At 45.6% G+C, this 21,420-nt stretch overlaps 1 protein-coding gene across 12 annotated transcripts in view; it reads right to left on the minus strand.

Moving 5' to 3' along the window:
* Positions 1-479: 479 nt before the first annotated feature.
* Positions 480-21,420, minus strand: part of HUWE1 (HECT, UBA and WWE domain containing E3 ubiquitin protein ligase 1) — a 113,430-nt gene continuing 92,489 nt past the window's right edge. For 8 of the 12 annotated variants that reach the window (XM_040405166.1, XM_040405165.1, XM_040405170.1 and 5 more), the window contains 20 exons: positions 21,111-21,399; positions 20,632-20,734; positions 19,264-19,807; positions 16,258-16,777; positions 11,390-11,496; positions 10,005-10,161; positions 9,781-9,913; positions 9,467-9,699; positions 8,411-8,538; positions 7,959-8,040; positions 7,713-7,868; positions 7,379-7,624; positions 6,608-6,725; positions 5,933-6,073; positions 5,541-5,828; positions 5,138-5,243; positions 3,584-3,701; positions 3,286-3,467; positions 1,095-1,285; positions 480-978 (listed from right to left, as the gene is read on the minus strand). In XM_040405166.1, the coding sequence (XP_040261100.1) occupies positions 876-978; positions 1,095-1,285; positions 3,286-3,467; positions 3,584-3,701; positions 5,138-5,243; positions 5,541-5,828; positions 5,933-6,073; positions 6,608-6,725; positions 7,379-7,624; positions 7,713-7,868; positions 7,959-8,040; positions 8,411-8,538; positions 9,467-9,699; positions 9,781-9,913; positions 10,005-10,161; positions 11,390-11,496; positions 16,258-16,777; positions 19,264-19,807; positions 20,632-20,734; positions 21,111-21,399 (3,945 nt within the window). In that variant the 3' untranslated portion in view covers positions 480-875. The remainder of the gene's footprint in view (positions 979-1,094; positions 1,286-3,285; positions 3,468-3,583; positions 3,702-5,137; positions 5,244-5,540; positions 5,829-5,932; positions 6,074-6,607; positions 6,726-7,378; positions 7,625-7,712; positions 7,869-7,958; positions 8,041-8,410; positions 8,539-9,466; positions 9,700-9,780; positions 9,914-10,004; positions 10,162-11,389; positions 11,497-16,257; positions 16,778-19,263; positions 19,808-20,631; positions 20,735-21,110; positions 21,400-21,420) is intronic. The other 4 variants (XM_040405172.1, XM_040405171.1, XM_040405167.1 and 1 more) reach the window with 2 other exon arrangements.

Here is a 21,420-nt window from a genome sequence, read left to right on the forward strand (position 1 = left end):
CTCAATCCATGATGGGAGGAGAAAAAAAAAATATGAATAAATATTAGGGTGATGGGGGATATAAACCTTGGCTGGACCGTATGATATTTGTACACTGTCCCACTGAATTGTAAATGCTGCATTGCATCCCATAATGCAATTCTCTGTTAACAGTGGATGGAAGGGTATTTGCCGAGTCTATACACAGCATATATTACCAAACCCTTGGAGGCTACATCTGCCCCTTAACACCTCCCATCCAAATTTCCCATTTCACCCATTTGCAACTCATTCGGCCGCCACCGGAGGGTGTGAAATAAAAAAAAAAAACGGTAATTGATAGGGTATTTCCTTTCAGTGGTTTATTTACAGGTAAACACCTCAGTATTTTAATTGAAGCTGAAAAAAAACAAAAATAGCGTTGGAATAGTGGCTATTTCTTAACGAGTGCTCTAGTTTTCTTTCTCCGTGGGCTCTTTGCATTTTTCACATATTTATAGAACTTAAACCATTTCACCAGCTTCCCTACCCTGCATTCAGGTTTTTGTTTGTTTTTTCTCATTAGAAGAGCCAAACCAAATCAACTCTTCCTTAGGCAAAACTGAAGAAAAAGCAAAAAAAAAAAAAAAAAAAAAAATGAAAAAAAATATATTTATATACTATATCATTTCTCCCCCCCCATCCCGCCTGCTCCTCTCCGTTCTCTACATTCCTCAGAGCAGTGTTCTCAGTACGGCCGGTTCGCCGTTGGAAGGGACCGGAGACAAACGGCAGCTTTAGAAGGCAAGTCCCTCTTCTCGGTGCCAGCAGGGTGAGCGAGATAGATGCATGGCTTGGTTTCGCTTTTGCTCTCTTTAATGTCCAACAGTAGAAAACAATACGCAGCAGGGGTCATCCTAGGCCAGGCCGAACCCTTCGGAGCACTCCTGAATTGCCAAAAGCAGCATGTGACGTAGCTTCTCGTAGCTCTCGTAGGCTGGAAGGTCCAACTGGTTAAAACTGAAGAGAGAAAGAGATGGAAACTTGTGACTCAATTATTACTATGATCACATCTCTTGGAGGAGTACAGCCTGCCTAGCAGGAGTCTCGTGGTAGGGCGGTGTGTAGAGTCTTACCATGTGTGGGCAGAAGGCAGCCTGTCCGTAGACCGATCATCTCTATGGATTTGGAATTTCTGAATGCCATTCATTCCCTCGAGAGCCGCAAAGCCCTGCAAGGGAACCTTAGACGTTCCAGTGACAAACTGAAGAAACTTGGCTCTGTCCGCTTGGTCAAAGGAGCGCAGCGCTCTCCAGAACCACTGAATCTGTTTGAAGACAAGGCAGAAATACGTGGTAACTTCAATCCACATAAAACGGTGTTTTCCAGGATTTACATATTGATTGCCTATCTTCAGTATAGGGCTGAAACGAATAATCGATTAAATCGATGAAATCGAGGCAAAAAAATCCTCGCTGTTTCCCTACATCAAGGAATCGTTTGAATCACATGACCACGGAGCGGGAGTGAAATGAAGCTTCTCACTCACCGATCCGTGGCCTCCCGAGTCCTGACTTGGCACCGAGCAGCAGGGCCTTGCACACACAGTGTCAGCGCGCTGGCTGACAATGTGTTTGACGTTAGGTCCCAGTACATGCTGGGATGAAGACGTGTCTCCTGCGGACTCCATTTGCCAGCGCACGCCACACTGCCATTAAAAGGCAAGTATAAAGTCAGCGGCAGCAGCGGCGAGCCAGGGGGGAAACAGGGGCACCTGTGAATGGGCAATAGCATGTCATTGGCGGCGGTGGGGGGTTAATGGGGGCACCTGTCATTTGGAATGTATAAAGTTACTGGATTGGAGAAGGGTTAATGGGGGCACATGTGATTTGGCATGGAGGAGCTGATCTGGGGAAGTGGGGGACATGGTGGATGGCATGGTGGCACAGGGGAAGGGGGACATCATGGCAATCTGAATGGCATGGAGGGGCTGATGGCAGTGCCATCATGGGGGCACATGGCATGAAGGGGCTGCTAATCTGATGGCAGTGGGGGTCGGGGGACATGGTGGATGGCATTGAAAGCACTGGGGAAGGGGGACATCATGGCAAGGGATGGCGTGGAGGAGCTGATGGCAGTGCCATCATGGGGCACATGGCATGGAGGGGCTGCTAATCTGATGGCAGTGGGGGTCGGGGGACATGGTGCATGGCATTGAAAGCACTGGGGAAGGGGGACATCATGGCAAGGGATGGCATGGAGGGGCTGATGGCAGTGCCATCATGGGGGCACTGGGGGACATGGCATGGAGGGGCCTCCTTATGTGTGCAATTATTTGCTATACCACTAATACAAATATTGTTTTTATAAAGCAATATGTTATTTTAAGAAGGTTTTTCTTATTAGGTTACTCGAATAATCGTAAAAAAGAATCGATTACTAAAATATTTGTTTACTGCAGCCCTACTTCAGTATAGGTCAACAATATGAGATCGGCGGAGGTCCAACTCATGGGATGCCCCTCAGCTGTACAAAGAGGCTGTGGCCATGTGATGTCACAATCATCGGTCACGTGGCCTAGGAGCAGCTCAGCCCCATTAAAATGAATACCAAGCATAGCCACTACGGTGCTGTGCTTGGCGAGCAGCAAGAAGGCTGCTGTGCTGACCGATGCGCTGCCGCCTCCTCAAACAGCTGATCAGCGGGGGTTCCAGGAGTTGGACGGTCGGACCCCCGCCACTCTGATGTGGATGACCTATCTGGAGGATAGGCCATCAATATGTAAAACACAAAGAACCCCTTTAAAGACAAATGCATACATTTTGGCATGTCCTAATAAAGTAGAGCAACCACGGCAGACCCAAAATTAAGAATTTGGGGCACAAATCCTACTAAAAAAAACTGGCAGCTTCCTTCCAGATAAAGCACCACACCTGTCCATGGGTTGTGTCCAGTATTACTTCTCAGCTTCACTGAAGCCAATAAGGCTAAGATGCAATACACACAATCTGGGGAACGGCGCGACACTACTTTTTTAACAAAAAGTAGCCATTCATTCTGGACAACCCCTTTTAATTCTTGTATAAAATTTTGTTTGAATTCCTCATAGTTTGCAAGCTTTGGCTTAAGATGCACAAACATTTTTGAACAAAGTTAAGTCAGTCTATAGGTGGTGAAAAGTGACACAAAGCGCCTAATTGTGCATTACATTTTCCAGTGGCAAAAAAAATAAAATAAAAAATAGACAGGATTAGTAAATCAGCCCCACGGACTATTCATAACTACAGAAAGATCTGAGCTGCTGAGGTGCCAGCCCCTTATCCTTACCTGTATGGAGTTAGACTGATACTTGTGATACTCTGTGTTAGATTTCAAGTCATCGATATCTATGGTGGGCAAGCCAGAAATGAGCAGCTCCAGTTCCTGCTCTGTGAATATTGAGATCAGACGCTTGGGGATAATTTCATAAAATCCCTCCAGGAAAGCCGCCAACTGTTTTCGGATCGCACCTACACACAGGGGATAAAAGGGTCCATTAAGTGCCCAGAATGTCATACTTGGGGCGTCATTATGTATAAGAAGGGGTCTCGCCATTGGTTTTCTATCAAATCTAAGCTTCAAGTACCTGTCATCTTCATCTGGCACACAAGGTGAACATATTCCTTCTTGTTGTCTTCTGTGACCAAGATGTTTGCACCATTGGGCTTTAAGTCACGAACTTCACAGACACCAAATTCCTGAACCTAATGGAAAGAAAAACAAATCCTTACAAAATCCTTTAGTTTTGTTTTCCATTGCAACGAAAACCTTCATCACCACAAATGAGTGCAGATGCCGTGGTTTGCCCGTGGTGTTCCCTATAAAGAGCTTTCACATACTAAACATTCTTTTTCGACAGAGATACCAAGAAGTTAAGGCCAGATGGATGTTGTAGAGTAGACAAGTTCTTCCTCAGTCATTTCGACTCCTTATGAAAGCTTCATAATTTCTAAATTATTTTAATGATTCAAAAAGGTTTTCCCAGTGAACAATATTGAGACCTCTCCTCAGGATAGGTCATCAGTACCTGATCTGTGGTGGCGTGACTCCTGTCACCTCCAGTGAGCAGTGTGGCCTCTCTAGGTCAGCGACGTCACATGGCCTGGGTGCAGTTCAGTCCCATTTAAGGTAATGGGCCTGGGCTGCAAGACCAAGCACAGCTAGCAAGCTGATACACAATGTACGGCACTGTGCTGGATATGCTGTGAGGAGGTGGCAGTGCTCATGGCCTCTACAAACAGTGGATCTATGGGTGGTGGTGGGTGTCAGGCTCCCACCAATCAGATATTAAAGAGGTTGTCTCATCATGGACAATGGGGGCATATCCTAGCGATATGCCCCCATTGTCTTATAGGGGTGGGTCCCACCGCTGGGACCCGCACCTATATCGAGAACAGAGAACTGCATATGTGCAGCCACCCTCCATTAATTTTCTATGGGGCTGGCGGAAACGAGTCGGCCCCATAGAAATGAATAGGAGCGGGGGCCTCGCATGCGCGGTACGCTCCCATTCACTTCTATGGGGAGCCGGCTTGGTGGTGGCCAGGCTCCTCCAGCCACCACCTTGCGGGGCTCCATTCGATATAGGTGCAGGTCCCAGCGGTGGGACCCGCACCTATAAGACAATGGGGGCATATCCTAGCGATATGCCCCAATTGTCCATGATGAGATAACCCCTTTAAATGAGCTATCCGGAGTATAGGTCATCAATATTCTACTCCTGGAAAACCCCTTTAATATTCCTGTATGTGAGAGCTAAGAAACCTTGAAGACCAATGTCCCCCTTTCATACTTTATCCTGACAGAGCAATGTACATATCGTGATGAATGTGCCAGGTACTGCAGCTCAGTCGAACTCAAGTGAACGGAACTAAGATGCAGTACCAGTCCCAGCCCCAATCATATGAACAATGGCTTGCTGGAGTATTGAAGTCCCTTTTGTTGGATGTTGGGAGTTGGACCCCCACCAATCCAATATTGACGGCCTATCCTGAGGATAGCCGATCAATATAAAAGTCCCATAAAATCCCTTTAAGCCAAGTAAATTATGTATCCACCATGGAGGCCACTAATGCTGTAGGACCAGAAACTAGGCATCTAAATAACCAGAGAATATCTACTTGTTCACCGGTGTATCTACCTCAGTGCTGAAAGTTAAGTCGTATCCCAGTGTGGAGACATCGTTCTCAAGCAAGTACACTAATCCCTGGTAGAAGTGATAATCCTCGCTCTCCATGTCAGTGTATCTGCAATGCAAAGAAGAACTATTCAAATGGCTTTTTTTTTTTTAACTAAATATGCATACAAGAATCCATAAAAGACTGTAGGATCAGACTACACATGATCGTTTGTAGTCTGTAACCATGGAAACAAGTCTGCAGAGGAAAAACGGCACAATATTTTAAATCAAGACTTTAGCACTATTTAGCAAACCTGTTTCAGTATGTATTTCAGAAAAACCAAAATGAGATGTAAAGGTGGATATACCCTTGATATTCCCTACCATAACTCTCCACAATGACAGAGCAATTATTCATGCTCACCTGACTGATTTGCCTAAGATGTGCTTGTAGAACGACCGCGTGAAGTAGCACTCCAGGAGCCGGTTGTCATACACTGCTTTAGCGACTATCCGTCCGACAAACTTGAAGTAGCTGAGGTGGTTGGGGTTGCAGTGAGAGGAGGGGTTGATGGTGTAGGTGACCCGATCCCCAGGTGAGGTGCGGAATAGAGCATACATTGGATTGAACATTTCCCTGGAGATGATCATGTACCATTCTCGGAGAAGCCCACCAGCATCCTGGCCTTCTTCCCCCTCAAACACTATATACCTATAAAGGGAGGAGAATTTAGTATTTATTTACTTCAAAGATCTGGATTTTATAACACTCTGGACACACTGCAATAGACATACGCCCCATACTTGGTTACTTACAATCGGTTTTTCATTTCTTCAGGGGACTTCCTGTGCAGTTCGCGGTAGGAGTCTTCAAACACATGGTCTCGTCTCACATGTACAGCCATATCTTCTTTTCGCAATCCTTCATCCAGGCGTTCGAGCTCCTGACGGAAATACCTGTATTTTGTATAGACGTTGTGTTCAGTAGGATCGTTGTGCAGACGCATACATTGCTCTATGCAGTGGTGGTCAAACGAACCAATAAAGTATATTACGTAAAGCATCTAAATCAGTGTTCCTCAACTCCAGTCCTCAGGGCCCACCCGTCGGTCATGTTTTCAGATTTTCCTTAGTATGGAGCAGGTGATATAATTTGTGTCAGTGCATCAGGACTTACCACAGGTACTCATTCTGTGGGATATTCTCAAATCATGACTGGAAGGGGAGTCCTGAGGAAGATTGATCTAAATTAAATGCTCAAGTATTAAAGGGACCGTGGAGGCATACTCCACCAATCCTGATCCACTGGGACCATGCACAATACTTTCTGGCTGTCAGAGGGTGCCTCAACAACTGTCCCACCGAGCATGGGGTTGCACCTCTCCACACCAGATGTCAGCTTGGGTGGGAGAGGATTCCTGCACATCTTCTTTAAAATAATAAAAATGTGTACCAAAGAGGAGAAAAAGTAAATTTTTTGATCATACGTACTTGCGTTTAACATCAAAGTCCAGGACCCTAATGTAATCTACAAGAACAGCAAAGGGTCCATCGGCCAAGTGTGTAGTAGACTGCCTGAGGATCTGATTTAACACAGTGCGATGCGTCTCTGGAGAACAAAAAAAAAATAAATTATCATACAATATTATATTTCTGTATTATATTATTGAACTATATGCAGACACTACAAACATAATATATTCCACATTAAAGGGGTTTTATGAGACTTTTGAACTGATTAGTATCTGATCGATGGGGGTCTGACACCCGGGACCCCTGCTAAACAGATGTTTGAGAAAGCATGGACGCTCCTATGAGCGCTGTGGTCTTCTCGCAGTTTTCCCTAGGCCATGTGACGTCATGTTTATTGGTCACGTGGCCGAAGAGCAGCTCAGTCCCATTCAAGTGAGATACCAAGCACAATCGCTACACAATGTACGTTGCTGTGCTTGGTAAGCTTCAAGGCCACATCACTTATAGGACCGCCGATGCCTTCTCAAACTGTTGATCAGCAGGGATCCCGCATGTTTGACTCCCACTGATCAGATACTGATGACTTATTTAGAGGATAGGTCATCGTTTAAAAAGTCCCTGTAAATACCCTTTAAACAAAAAAGTCTGAGGTGAATAAAACTGGAAATGATCATTTATATCAGAAAAAAAAACAGCTATCGATGACAGATCATTTCACATAGGTCGAATGAAAAATCTTCCCTAAAATATAAAGACTAAAAAAGGCCAAAGCTTTACTACACCCCTTACCTGCAAATCGTAGGAACTTCTGGGTGTCAGGAGGCAGGCTGGATGAGATGTGCATAGCTGAGGGCTCCCTTGAAAAGAAGGGATCTAAGGAAGAAGGTGTCGCAGGAGTGAGGGGTGCTGGTGATAATGGGGGAGGCTCATCTTTTATGTGAGCCAGTTGGCTTTCCCGTGTGTCCCGCACAGGAGGTTTGCTCTCTCTTTCCGTTGCGTGGACCAGGAAGAACGCTTCTACAGCCGGCTGAAGAACTGCAGAACGAAAGACAGGAGTAAAATCTAAACACCCACAGTAGTAAGGAGATGTTAGAGTGAGGCATATAGCCATTAGTTGTAGTACCTAGCACTGCATGTTGATCATGAGACTCCTCCAGCTCCTTCAAGCATTCTCCCAACATGTCCCACAACTCATCCAGACTCAGCTGTTCGCTCAGCAGGGGCAACTCCGGGAGACGCTCTTCCTCTTTCTTTTCAGCAGCTTGAGATCCTTCAGAGCCTAGAGATATAACAGAATCCATGCTATAGGCAAAGAATAAAACAAGCACAAACTATAAACGCATGCATGCTACTCATCTGGGACACTGACCGACTGACTGGGTATCTTGTGTGGCTGGCGATGGTTGGTCGACATCCATAGGAGATTCCTCCCTGCGAGCTGAACCTTCCGCCTAAAAAAATAAAATAAATATAAGAAATGTAATTAAATTATTAGTTGCCGTGAGCGGGGTCCACACATGGAAACGTAAGGGTATTAGTAATGATGGAAGAAATAAGACACACAAAGCAGCGCAGAGTAGGAGGATGCCATGCAACGCATACAATGTCTGCAAAAGCAAGGTGCTTCCTCTAACGACCCAAGGGAAACATGCACAAGACAGAGACTAAGAGATGGTGTACAAAACAACAAGGTGCAGACAGAGAACAGAAAGAATAGGGGCAAACAGGTGAAAAAGGGAAGAAATGTGAAAAAATAAATAAAAGGAAGGGGAGGAACAAACTAAGGATGAATGTTCTGCCAGCGCCAGTCATCATGCTAACCGTTGCAGTTTGCAGCTGTCTCCGCGCCCTTTGACCCTCACGTACCATTTGTATAATGGCATCAGCCTCAGCCTCCAGCTGCTGCACAGCTGCCTGGATGCTGCTAGCCGAGGCCAGACTGGCAGCCCCTGCAAGAAGAAGATAGCCATAAGAAAACATGACATGCACTATTAATGCTGGTCTATTCTACACAGAGACCATTCACCAGTCCTATCACTTCTCAGAAATTAGTAGCTCTTGCCTACTGTGTTTTAGAGTTTCCCAGCATGCTTTATTGGGCAGTGAAGGTTTTAGTTCAGGAGCTCAAGCGACAGTTCTGACATTATCTGCCGTAACAAGCAGACTCTGGGAGCCGGTTGTAATAATTATACATTTTGGGGCCACAAGAAATATATCTCTGCATCCTTCATGACTGGAGAGATTTGTGGCTCATGTGACCTTGGTCTTAATCCCAAGAAAGTAACACTTGTTCTTGAAGTGACAATTTAAAGTGCCCGTCCTTTAGCATAGTTTGCATTGAAGGGGTTGGCTCATCTGATGGCAGATTGCTAAGATATGTGACCAGTCTGAGAAAGGTGCAGATTCGAGACATGGGACTGCACCTTTCTCCAGAATGGGGCCCCTGAAGTGAAGAGAGTAGCCGTGGAAGCGTGACCACCCTCTGCTCAACACTATGAGAGCCCTGGCTCTGCTATTTCCAGCAGTCCCATAGCGGTGAACAGAAAGGTGGCCGTACTTACGCAGTGAACGGTGCACAGTGCACTCTCCTTCACTTCGGGGGCCTTGTTCTGGAAATGACTGCAAGTCCAAGAGGTGGGACCTGCACCCATCTGCCACTGAGGAATTATCCTAACGAGGTCTCCTATTAATGTATCCTAACAATCCCTATCGCCTGTATGTACATATATTTGAATGATAATTCTGGCTGCCTTCAGATGGCACTGGAGATCAATGCATACAAGGCATGCTCCCTCTAGTGGCGACTGCTGGCAACCAGAATCCGTGTACGTTCATTTTAAGTCAAATCACATTTGTAAGAAAAATAAAATATCCCACCTAGTCTGCTGGTTTGCTTGGCCTTCTTGTTGGCTCTTCTGGTGTCATCTCGGAGCTGAATGATCACCTGTAGCACTCGCAGGAAGAATTTTTGTGTGGAGGTCTTTGACGTCAGCATGGACATAGACGGTAACTGGAGTTCTCTACCCCCCAGAGGTCTCTTCTGCGAGGCCACGATGACCACACTCTCTGCAATGTCAAACCTGGATCGTAGGGATGGAGTGGGGAGAGACCTGACAATTTAGATTGAAATATGCCCAGAATGCGAAATAGTCACTTGATGCACTATAAATGACCACAGACTTGAGACTTACCTGCTCTGCATTTTGCCCTTTGCCTTGGTGTTATGAGGCTGCTCCTCAGGCATGCCATCCGGGGACAGAACCTCACACTGAATGCGCTTCTGCTGATCGAGGTTGTACTCTCGCAATTCTGCCAACAGTGTACCTAAAATGGCAGGCGGGGTGCAAAATTCATGACTTTACAAAACTAGTAAGCGAGACCTAAATGGTCCTACAGACCCAGGAGAATGCCTTACCTATCTGTTTACACAGAGAATATCCTAGATGGTGGGCCCCGCTGAGCAGCAGCTTTAATACAGTGTCTCGTGTCCCTGCGTCACCTCTGGATAGCTGAAGCAACACATTGGCTGCGTCCTCTAATCCTTCTTCTGAGCACGAATGAGATGTTAACACCTGGAAAGAAACAAGACATCTCAAACACTTCAATAGAAAAGTGACCTATTAAAATGGGTTGCACCCTGTGGATATTTATGGCATATTTACAGGATACACCTTAGATGTCTGAAAGGATAAGATCCCACCTATCTCAAGAACTGGGCCCTGTCGCACACCGCCAGGAATGGCAAGGTGCACTCATGCTTGAGGTAGGAATGAGTGCACCTTGCCCCCCCCTTCACTGCGTCTTAGGGGGGGGGGGGGGGGGGGGGCAATACTTACGGGCGCTTTCATTTGTACCGAAGGACCAGGAAGCGGTGAAGGCTCTGTACTTCCGGCTTCCTGGTCTTCTGCCGTCGGCTGTGCTGAGGGCGCTCTGTGACCTCACTCTGTGCGGGTCAGGTCACAGCACATCCGACGGCAGGAAAAAGACAGAGGGAGTGCTGGAGGTGAGGAGTGGCGGCGTCCGGAGCAGGAGAGGTAAGTGGATTTTTTATTTTATGTGATCTGAGGCTTGGGGACTGACCTTTGGCATGAAGGCCGATTAAATGAGGCTGGGGGCTGACATGACGTATGGGGTCTCATTAGTGGTCATCCACATTGGGGTCTGAGCTGAAGTCTTATTGGGGTCTTATCAATATTGGGGGTCTGATTGGGGCTGTGAGTGGAGGTCTGATTAACATTGGGGGTCCGAGCTGAGGTCTAATGAAATTTTTTTCTTCTTCTTGTCCTCATCTAAAACCTAGGTGAGTCCTATGGGCCGGTGCATCTTACTGTTATAGGGTGAAAAATACAGTACTTTAACAGTAAAATTCACATGGTGCTGTCACAAGGCTGTTGCTGCGGTTTTGTTGGAAAATCCCAGCCAAAAACTGAAAAAAAAAAAAAAAAAAAAGCTATTTGACCACCACAGTATGTGAATACAGCCTTAGACTTCTGATCCCATCTGTGTTGTGTCTACCACATTGAGAACAGTTATAGGTTGGATGACAGATCTGTCAAAGGGCCGCATTGGCTTATAAACCGGTCCGAGAGGATTCCACCAATGTCTGCCGTTTTGATGGAAAAAAAATAAATAATAATAATGCTGCGCTAATTCTGCAGTGAAACGTGCAGATGACAGCAGAGCCCAACCTTCCGTGGGGCCCACCCGCTATGTAAGATCTTCTTCCACTCTGGTACACCCAGCCTGCCCAAGCAGTTGATAGGTAGAAGGGTCACAGGCAGCACAAAAAGGAACACTTACCTCCACGGAGAGCTGCAGCTGTTTCTCTGTTAGTCCTGAAGCGGCCATTTTGTCTGGTACACTGAACTCGATTGACTTCGCAGTAGGCTTTGTACTTTTCATCACAGCTTAAAAATAAAAAATAAAACGATCATTTTGCTTTCTTTACTCATGACATCACAACTACCAACAATTACTCCAGTTCAGTCTATTGCACTATGGGGGTCATTTATTAAGACCGGCGTTCTGAACCCATATACCTGGCCGTGGATCCGGCAGAGTTATGCAGAGGCGCCGGCCATCTAAATGTAAGACCACTTCCTTGCTGGCTTATATTTAGACCATTTTCTATACCTAAAACAGGTGTAGAAAATCGTAAATTACACCTGGTGTCAGCGGGGAGAAGTCTCAGATTGCAATCCGTACCAGAAATACGCCTAATTTAGGCGCATTTCTGTTTGATAAATGACCCCCTATGTCTGAACACTTCTTCCTGATGGAGTTGTCCCATCTTGGGCATTGGTGGCATATCGCCATGTTTGATAGGTGCGGGTCCCACCTCTGGGACCAGCAACTACCCTTAGAACGGAGTCTGCAAAATGACGGCGGGTATAAAGCACATACGCGGCTGACCTCCATTCATTTCTATGGGACTACCAAAGATAGCCGAGCGCCATTCCCATAAGCTCCAAAAAAGTGAATGGAGTGGTGGTTTCCCATTCATTTCAATAGGACTTCCAAAAACAGCAGAGCATGCTGCTCAGCTATTTTTGGCATTCCTATAAAATTGAATGGCAGGTAGCCACGCATGCGCGGTGCGTCTCCCATCACTTTGTGGGCTCTGGTCTAAAGACCCACACCTATCTGGGAACCGCACCTGTCAGACATTGGGGTCATATCCTAGCAATATGCTCCCAATGTCCAAGATGGGGCAACCCCTTTAAACTTTTTATGTTGTTTCATACCGATGTCTATAATTTCTCCCCAATATGTCAGTCGAGCGCCACGGTCAGACCCCCACTGAAAATTCATTAAGCATATTAAAGGGTCACTAAGCTTTCAAAAACTTGGGATATGCCATAATGACATGTCAAACTTTTTAAACTGTGGCAGGGTCTGAGTGCCGAGACCCCCACCTATCACTAGAACGAGGTTGGTTGCATAGTGCACACTCTCCTCTGCAGGAGAGAGAGCGAGACTCAATAGAAAGTCTATGGGTCCCTCTCACATCCGTCTCCTACGGAGAGGAGAGCGCATACTATGTAAGCTCTTCTCTCTCCTCGTTGTAGCAATCAATGGGGGGGTCTGAGTGCTGATCGCTTAGACCCCCACTTTGATATGCTGCTATAACATGTCAACCGGCTTGGGAAAACTCAGTGACCCAAATCGCCTCCAGTAAATAATAAGTACGTTCTTATGTTCAGCCATGTTGGTTTTACCATTGCAGGACGGACACCCCGTACACAGACTTCTGATAACTGCACATCCTATTGTGCCGGGCAAGCCTAAGAGCCCACATGGTCACAGCATCTGATGTCGATTGGGTTGTATTGGTTCAGTATGTGACAAGGGGGGTGGGGGTGGGGGGGTTTAAATACCCCCTGGAGCGTCACAAGGGGCGCGTACACAAATCAAGACTGCAAAATACCTAACACTGTAGGTGGCCTTCAGCGAATCGAGCTTCAGATCATAGATCCGAAGTTGCTTTGTTCAAAACCTTTGATTTTAATGCCATCTCCGTTCAGCATTAAAATGTATGTGCTGCGCGTAGGCAAAATTCTTATCACCCAACTTTGGTGAGACTTTGGTATTCCCATCTGCAGCTTTAAAAACATTTTAAAATAGGAATCCGAAGACTGGTTTGGTACTAGCTGGTACCTCGGTACCAAACCAGGCTTCCGATTCCCAATTTAAAATGTTTTTAAAGCTGCAGACCGGAATACCAAAGTCTCGCACAGCTTTGGGTGATACAAAATTTTGCCTACGCGCAGCCCATACATTATAAATGCTGTATGGAGACAGCATTAACCCTTTGGATACTGGAGGTTTTTTTTCGTTTCCATTTTCCCTATTTTCCATGAGCCATACCTTTTCTATTCTATTTATACGGTCACACAGCTGTATGAGGGTTTGTTTTATTTGCGGGACAAGTTGTATTTTCTAATGCCACCATTAATCATGGCATAAAATGTTGTGGGAAGCGGTAAAAACAATTTCCAAATGGGGTGTAATTGGAAATAAATGCAATTCCTCCTCCGTTTTACGGGTTTTGTTCCCACGGCGTTGTTTACCCTTCATTCTCTGGGTCAGTACGATTACAACGATACCAGATATGTATAGGTTCTTTATGTCTAAATGTAAATTTTTTTTAACTTTGAGAGTTTTATTTATATTTTTTATACCACCATATTCTGATCCCCATAACTTTTTTATACTTATGTCTACTGAGCTGTGTGGGGCTCATTTTTTGCAGAACAATCTGTACTTTTAGTTGATACCAACTATGCGTGAAATTTATCACATTTTGTTAAATTTTTGGGGGCAAGAGAAGCAATGAAAAAAATGGCAAATGGGACATTTTCACCCTTTTTTCCGTTACGCCATTTGCCGTATTTTTTCTATTTTAATAGTATGGGCATTTTCGGTCGCGGTGAGACCCATGATGTTTATTTTTATTGTTATTTATTTTTTAATTATACGGAAAAGGGGGTGATTTAAACTTTTCTATATTTTTTATATATTTAACTTTTTTTTTGTGATTATGTGCCTCATATGAGCATTTTACATATTTTTTTTTGTTTATCATCAGGAATTTATTACTTGCTTATTTTGCTTACTTTTGCCCATTTCTTATCCTGGCCTGCCATCAGGTGGCCAAAATAAGAATTGCAGTTTGAATACTGTTAGCATACTCAGTAAGGCTACCACTATTCAGCGCAACTTTATGCCCGGATTGGACACACAGGGCATAGGTAGGATGGTTTTTGTGCATTTAGGTGCCATGATCTCACTTGATCACGGCATCTAAAGCATTTAATTACCGCAATCTGCATTATTGCCAATCACGGTAATTAGCCGCAAGTCTCTGCTATATGAAACAGCAGAGATCTGCCGGCAACGACGCCCGCTGCACGTGCGAGTAGGCGTCATGTTTACACAAAAAATAATCTATGTTTTTGAACGAATCGACTTCGGATCTACAACCCAGAGCTCGATTCACTCAAGACTAACTGTAGGCAACCGGAAGCGCTGCCGACCATAAGTGATGAACGCTAAAGTGACGTCACTCGTGGAGTTCTGGTATCACAACTCACATTATGCACTTGTTGCTAGGCAAAATGAACCCACCACTGTCACTTACAGGGGTCTTCCCACGGGCACATGTTAGAGGACAACCCTTGGAATCACTTCCTAATTGACCCTTAAGATGGGCATCTCTAGCTTTAAAGTCTTTACAAACCTGGATAATCTGTTTTGTGTCCTATGTAGATCTGTTTCCATGGTAACAGACCACAAATAAACCCACAGTAGTCTGATCTTGGAACCATATATGTCTAACCTACCAAAATATGTTGACACTGGCTACAAAAGGTGAACCAGTCTAAGATGAAGGGGTTGTGACACGAAAAATATTCACATTTTTCAAACGAGCACCTGGATCTGAATACTTTTGTAATTGCATGTAATTAAAAATTTAGTATAGGCACTGAGCTATTCTCTGAAATCTATACAGCGCCAGCTGCTGTTTGTCCTTTCTAAATTATCTGTCCAGCTCAAGGAGGCCGACGTACAAGCTCAACTGCCACTGGCTGCAGCAGAAAGGACAGGCCCTCTGAGAACGTTCTACATATAGCAGAGAAATTCCAGCAATGAATGTGGACATCTCTGGATCCATGTGAGGTCCAGGGCTGGTTCTAGCTTTGTTAGAAAGAGATTGTCATGTAGTATATGTCTGATCTTCATTTTTTACATTATTCAGGGGAGGACCCCTTTAATGTCTATCTTTTAACGCCACGTCAGTATTTGTGGCCAGATTACATATACAACGGCCTTCCTTCTCCCCCAGAAATAGTACCCCTTTCCCCATCACAGCATACAACAGGCAGAGCTACATTTTTGTGATACGTAGCACCAAGCCACTGCACAGAGGTAAAGGGGTTATTCCACGAAATAGGACAGGTTACAGATTTCGGGGTTCTACAAACTGAGACCAGAGATTCCCCCCCCAAGTCTATATCGGCCCCATATAAGTTAATGAAGTGGTGGACCGATACGAGCATTACTGCTCCATTCAGAAAGGGAACTCTGGGACCCCTAATTTTCGAGATCTGTGGATGTGTGATAATTTTTGTGGAATAACCCCTTTAAATGATATTTTGTCTGCCTGCAGAAACCACCAGAAGTCCAGTGGGCACTCCTACTTGGTGACTGACAGCGTTCCCTGTATGACCGTGCATAGGGACAGCTATCAACCACTAATAATACCGCCCACTGGGATGCCTAAGCACAGAAAGAGCAGGAATTTAAACCAGCTACATTTTCAGTGTGTACAGGTTTGCTTTAAATGGGGTATTTCCAGGTACAACAAGTGATCCCCCTATCCACAGGATAGGAGAAAACTATTAGATCGGTGGGGGTCCTACCGCTGGGATCACGAGAATGGGGGAGTTCCCCCTGAAATGTACTCTGCCACTGCATTCATTTCTATGGCAGAGCTGGAGATGGCAAAGTACAGAGCTCCACGGGGTACGGGGCCGTTCTCGTGATAGGTGGGGGTCCCACCGCTGTGGATAGGGGATAACTTTTTGTAACCAGAATACTCCTTTAAAGCATTTAGGCTTTCAGATGTCAAAATGCAATATGCAACAACAACAGGGTGCCGTACTTACTTGTCACAACACTTGTGTTGGCCACTGTTGGCAGAGTTACAGCGGGTACAGGAAGAGGTACTGGTGCTGTTGCGGGCGTTGGGGCAGGGGCGGGTGCAATTGCATTACTTGGATTAGCCATACTGTCTGGTAATTTATTATCAGGCAAGGCGATGGATATTAAGGAGAGGAGTCTGAGCAGTTTTTCTGTAAGCAGCGAACTCCGTCGAATGACAGCATGAGATAACATATTCATGAGCTGTCCCAAAGGAGAGGCCTCCAGGCTACACTGCAAGCTTTCCGATTCTCCTCCAGAACTCACAGGCACGGACTTTATAGACGTTTTCCCCTTACGGCTCACATTCATATTGTCTAACTTCACTAACAAGTCCCAGAAGTCTGTGGAGATGTTGCTTGCCCCACTGTTACCAGACGGTGTAGGACAGGGGCTACAAGTCAATTTTATACTCCGCTCCTTGTTTTCACTGTTTTCTACATTGCACTCTTTGGTCCTCTGCTGTGTGAAATGGCTTGGGAACACCTAAGAAAGGGGGGAAAAGCAAATAATTATTCATCTAAAAAAAAAAAATTCTAGTAAAAAAAAAATATATATTTAAATAAATAATAAACCCCAAGTGTAGAAGATGATCTTGACATTGGCAATGTCCGATGGACCCACCGACTCATAATGGAGTCTGGCGGGTGTCATTTTGACTAATTCTGCAAGAGGGGCTTCTGACAAATCCTCTGACGCAGATGTGAGCTCAGTATTAGAATGGCTACTCACGTCTGGATGCCAGATGCGTGCCCCAGGACCAACCAGAGGTTCACTAAACCGAACTCACGGCTTTGAAGATCCCTATAGTCGGGGGAGTTCAGGTCATTAAAAGGGCTTTCCCTTTAGGGCAGATGAGAATTTTAAAGGAATCGCCTTTCATATTACTAGAGTTTAAGGACATACTCCAGACTCGAAAATGTGGTCACCGTTCCTCAAAGGATGCATGTTCACCAGGTAAGGCCGGATTCCATATGTGTGTTCTGAACTGACCACAGGCTTAAATGGGTTTTCCAAGCTCCCGATACTGATAACCTATTATTGGGATAGGTCACCAATATCCGATCGGTGGGCGTCAGACATCCTTCACCCCCACCAATCAGATGTTCCCTGCGGCCTTTTGGCGCTGGAAGTGGCAGTTTAAGCGCCAAAGTGTAGTGGCAATGCCGGGTTACTGCAGCTCATCTCCTATTAAAGTGAATGGGAGCTGAGCTGCAGTACCCCCTTTCTGTTTCATTTACAGTGCCAGAGGCTGTCGGGACCATCTGATTGGTGGGGGTGAAGGATGTCAGACCCCCACCAAATCAGATATCAGGAGCCTGGAAAACCTATTTAAACCTGTGGTCGGTTCAGAACACACATATGGAGTCCGGTCTTATGTGGTGAAGACACATCCTTTGTGGAACGGTGACCACATTTTCGAGCGATGCTTCACATGAGTCTGGAGAATGTCCTTGAACTCCAGCAAAATGAAAGGTGATTGCTTTAAAATTCTCATCTGACCAAATACTCTGAATGCCAAGATGTCACCGTCCTACTTCTAAGCTGCGGAGTCTGACAACCATAGCTGTATGATGCAGTCCCGAAAATCAAAGGCCCCAACTTATGACACAGCGTTTTGACTGCCGCTGTGGTCGATGCCCACTCAGTTTTCATGGAAACCTCTGCCACTTTCTAATCTATTTTGTTCGATTCCTCACCATTTTCAAGAGCCTGGCTTTCACTCTGTGAATGGAAATAATTTCATTTACGCAAGTGTAGTAAAGGTGCCGATATACATAAAGGTCATGCAAAACCTGCAGATCTCAGCGGGACCGGCCGACTTGCTTATATGTATGGGGGTATGAAAACTCTCCCTGATTAGACTTTCAATGCCTAATCCTTTGCTTACTCCCCTCTCGCCCATTGAAAACACAGCATACCCTGCCGAGCTGAGCATGCATGTGTATGGGTTGAGGAGTATAGCTGACAGGTATTGAAAGTGAATGGGCACCTTTAATCCCGTGACCTGAACATAACAGCAGCGCAGATCTCTCCTGTCCTGGATGCCAGACTGATGCCTAGACTCATATGATGTTAAAAAGCTCTCTGTATGAATAGGACTTCTCAGCCTCCAAATATAAAGAGTTAGTTAATTCACTGACAGCAAGAGCTTTACAGGAGAATGTGTCACCTATAATATTCCCTGCCAGTAAGCGACTTTTTTTCCCCAAACAGTTTTTTTGTTTTTTTTTACTAAAGATTTTTTTCATCTTGCCGGAGCTTCGGTTAATAGCATTTAGAAATATGCTTTTCAGCAGCCACCATGGGCCGAAGACACATGAGTGGAGGGGACTCAAGGATTTCTATGGGAGAGTGAACTGTGCAAAAGGCATTACACAGCGAGGGGAGTAGATAAGCTGTGACATCATCATCTATGTCTATGGGAATGGTGGATCCTGTGTTAACTACACAAAGGTGATACCTGTCATTGTAACCCGGCCTGTGATGAGATGACTGCTGAAAAGTGATCTCTACAGAGCTAGAAGAATCAGCTATTAGGCTTAGAGGCCAGCATCCTCTGGATAGGTCATCAATGAGGTTGGCGGGGTTCAAACTCCCAGCACCTCCACCGATCAGCTGTACAAAAAACCTGCGGCACTCAGTGAGCACTTAAGCCTCTTCCTAGGCCATGGCCACAAAAGCTGAGCGGCAGGGTGTTAGACAACCGCCGATCTCATATTGATGACCTATCCTCAAGATGGGCCATTAATATGAAATTCATGGAGAACCCCCTTAAGGCAGGCACAGGCAAATATTTGCACCAATAGTCGTCCAATATTTGACATGCGCAAAGAAATTTGCAAACGGAAATCAGAATTTTCTTTTTACACCTAGATCTCAAAAGAAATCTCTGAATCAGCAATGCTGTGCGGATAGAAAAAGTCTACCAAAATGATTATATAACAGAACAGACATTTCTAAAAACCTACCTTGGCTAACTGAATAAGAGTGTCCAACACATGCCTGCACACCACAGGGGCAGCTTGTGGGTGAATGTGAACAGTAGAGCCGCAGGCTGCATGCTTTTCTGTGTGTTTGCGCCCTAAGGATCTCTGGATTTGGAATATGTTTGTTCGGCAGCCAAGAGCGGCGTCCATTGAAACAGAGAGCCAGGACAGCTGGTTAGAGTTCTTGGATTCCATTTTATGCAGCAGCTCCAGGGGGCGACCGTCATGGCTGGAAGAACAAGCCTTGGCGGATCCCCTTTTATCACTTCCAGCAAGAGAAGTCTTGGGGCTCTCTATACAGAGTTCACTCTCGCTGCTCCGCTGCAGGATGGACAAGAGGCTTTTGATAACCCAATTGCGGGTCTGCGCGTGGTAACAAAGGTTTCGTAAGACTCTGTGCAGACGGCTGGTGTTCAATTTAGGCTCATCGACAAAAAGCAGGACGAGCAAACAGGAGAGGGCTTCGTGATCCAATAACAATCGTCCTCGCAGACGTAGCAAGCTGTCCACATTACTGCCTGCAGGCCTAAGAAAATACAAGAAATAAACAAGCAATATATACAAAATAGACTTAAAGGGTTTCTGTCACCAGATTTAACCCTATTAAGCTAGCTGACATTAGTGATGTGCTAATGTCTGCTAAACCTAACTAGCCTATTCCTAGTTTTATCTATGCCCCCGTTATGCCAGAAATCTAACTTTTATAATATGCTAATTATCCTCTAGGAGCAGGGGGGGCGTTGTTCCTGCTCCTAGAGGCTCCGTTCTCCCACCTTTGTCGTCTCCCTTCAAGTCCTGTGCTCTGGTGAAATCTCACGCCGTTCAGCATTCGGCGCAGTGAGGAAAAGATGCTCGCAGGCTGCCAGCTTCCTCACCGCGCCTGCGCCGAATGCTGAACGGCGCGAGATTTCACCAGAGCACAGGGCTGACAGACAGATGCGAGTGCTGCCTGGCCCTGTCAATCAGGACTTGAAGGGAGACGACAAAGGTGGGAGAACGAAGACTCTAGGAGCAGGAACGCCCCCCCTCCCGCGGGCTAATTAGCATATTATAAAAAGGTAGATTTCTGGCGTAACGGGGGCATAGATAAAAGTAGGAATAGCCTAGTTAGGTTTAGCTGACATTAGCACATTGCAAATGTCAGCTAGATTAATAGGGTTAAATCTGGTGACAGAATCCCTTTAATTAATAATGTCCTATTTTACTAGAGATTTGAAGGCCATTTCTACATGTGAACATGGCCCAAGCTTGAAGGCCTGCAGAAAAACACCCCCTCCCGCAACCAGCTTGCTGAGTGTTAAAGCGCAGGTGCAAACTATTTTAGGAGATTTTTAAATTCCCCCCCCATACCTTGTGTGCGTGCTGCTGCTTCCCATCTGGAAAGTGCTTCCTCTCTGCACTGCCAAACGGGTGTACTGTACACCCCTGTTTCCACTTAGGCGGCTTGTAAATGCTAAAGAGAACAGGACAATATTAGTGTGATCTATACAAATGCAAAAGGTTGTGCTTAACACACAAAAAACAAACAAAAAAAAAAAACGACATTTAAAACATATCCACAGGACATATAATTAATAATTTTCTAATATGTAGGAGGTCAACCTTTGGTACCTCCTCCTGTCTTAAAGGGGGGACATACATGCTCCCTATTACTTCCAGAGACTGAATGGAGAGGGGTGGCTGAGCATGACTCCATCTCCATTCAGTTTCCTCATTGACGTGGATGGCAGCATCTGCCTTGGCTCAGGGGAACCCTATCCCCTTAAAATTATTGGAACACCTCTCTGGTTTCAGTCACTGAAAATAAGCATGCTTATGAGAGCGCTAACCTGGGCTTCTCAGGATGGCAGAGAGCGCTGATGTACTGCTGTGCCCAAAGAGCCTTTCATGCATGAGTTGCCTCTGCCGTGCCTCCTGTTCCCTCCGCAGAGCCTGCGCCTCAGCGGCTATGTCTGGGGGCATCACTGCCAGAACACTGTCTTCCATGTCTTCTAAAACACTACGACGAAGATCAGATGGCAAAGTTTGGATGAACGTCACCGGATCCATCGGGGTATCAGATGTAGTGTTCTGAGAAAGTTCTCTTCTCTGCTGTTCTGCTCTCTGCTGAGCCAAGACCTTTCAAAATAAAACCGATAA

The sequence above is a fragment of the Bufo bufo genome, chromosome 8, assembly GCF_905171765.1.
Source record: "Bufo bufo chromosome 8, aBufBuf1.1, whole genome shotgun sequence".
Lineage (NCBI taxonomy): Eukaryota > Metazoa > Chordata > Amphibia > Anura > Bufonidae > Bufo > Bufo bufo.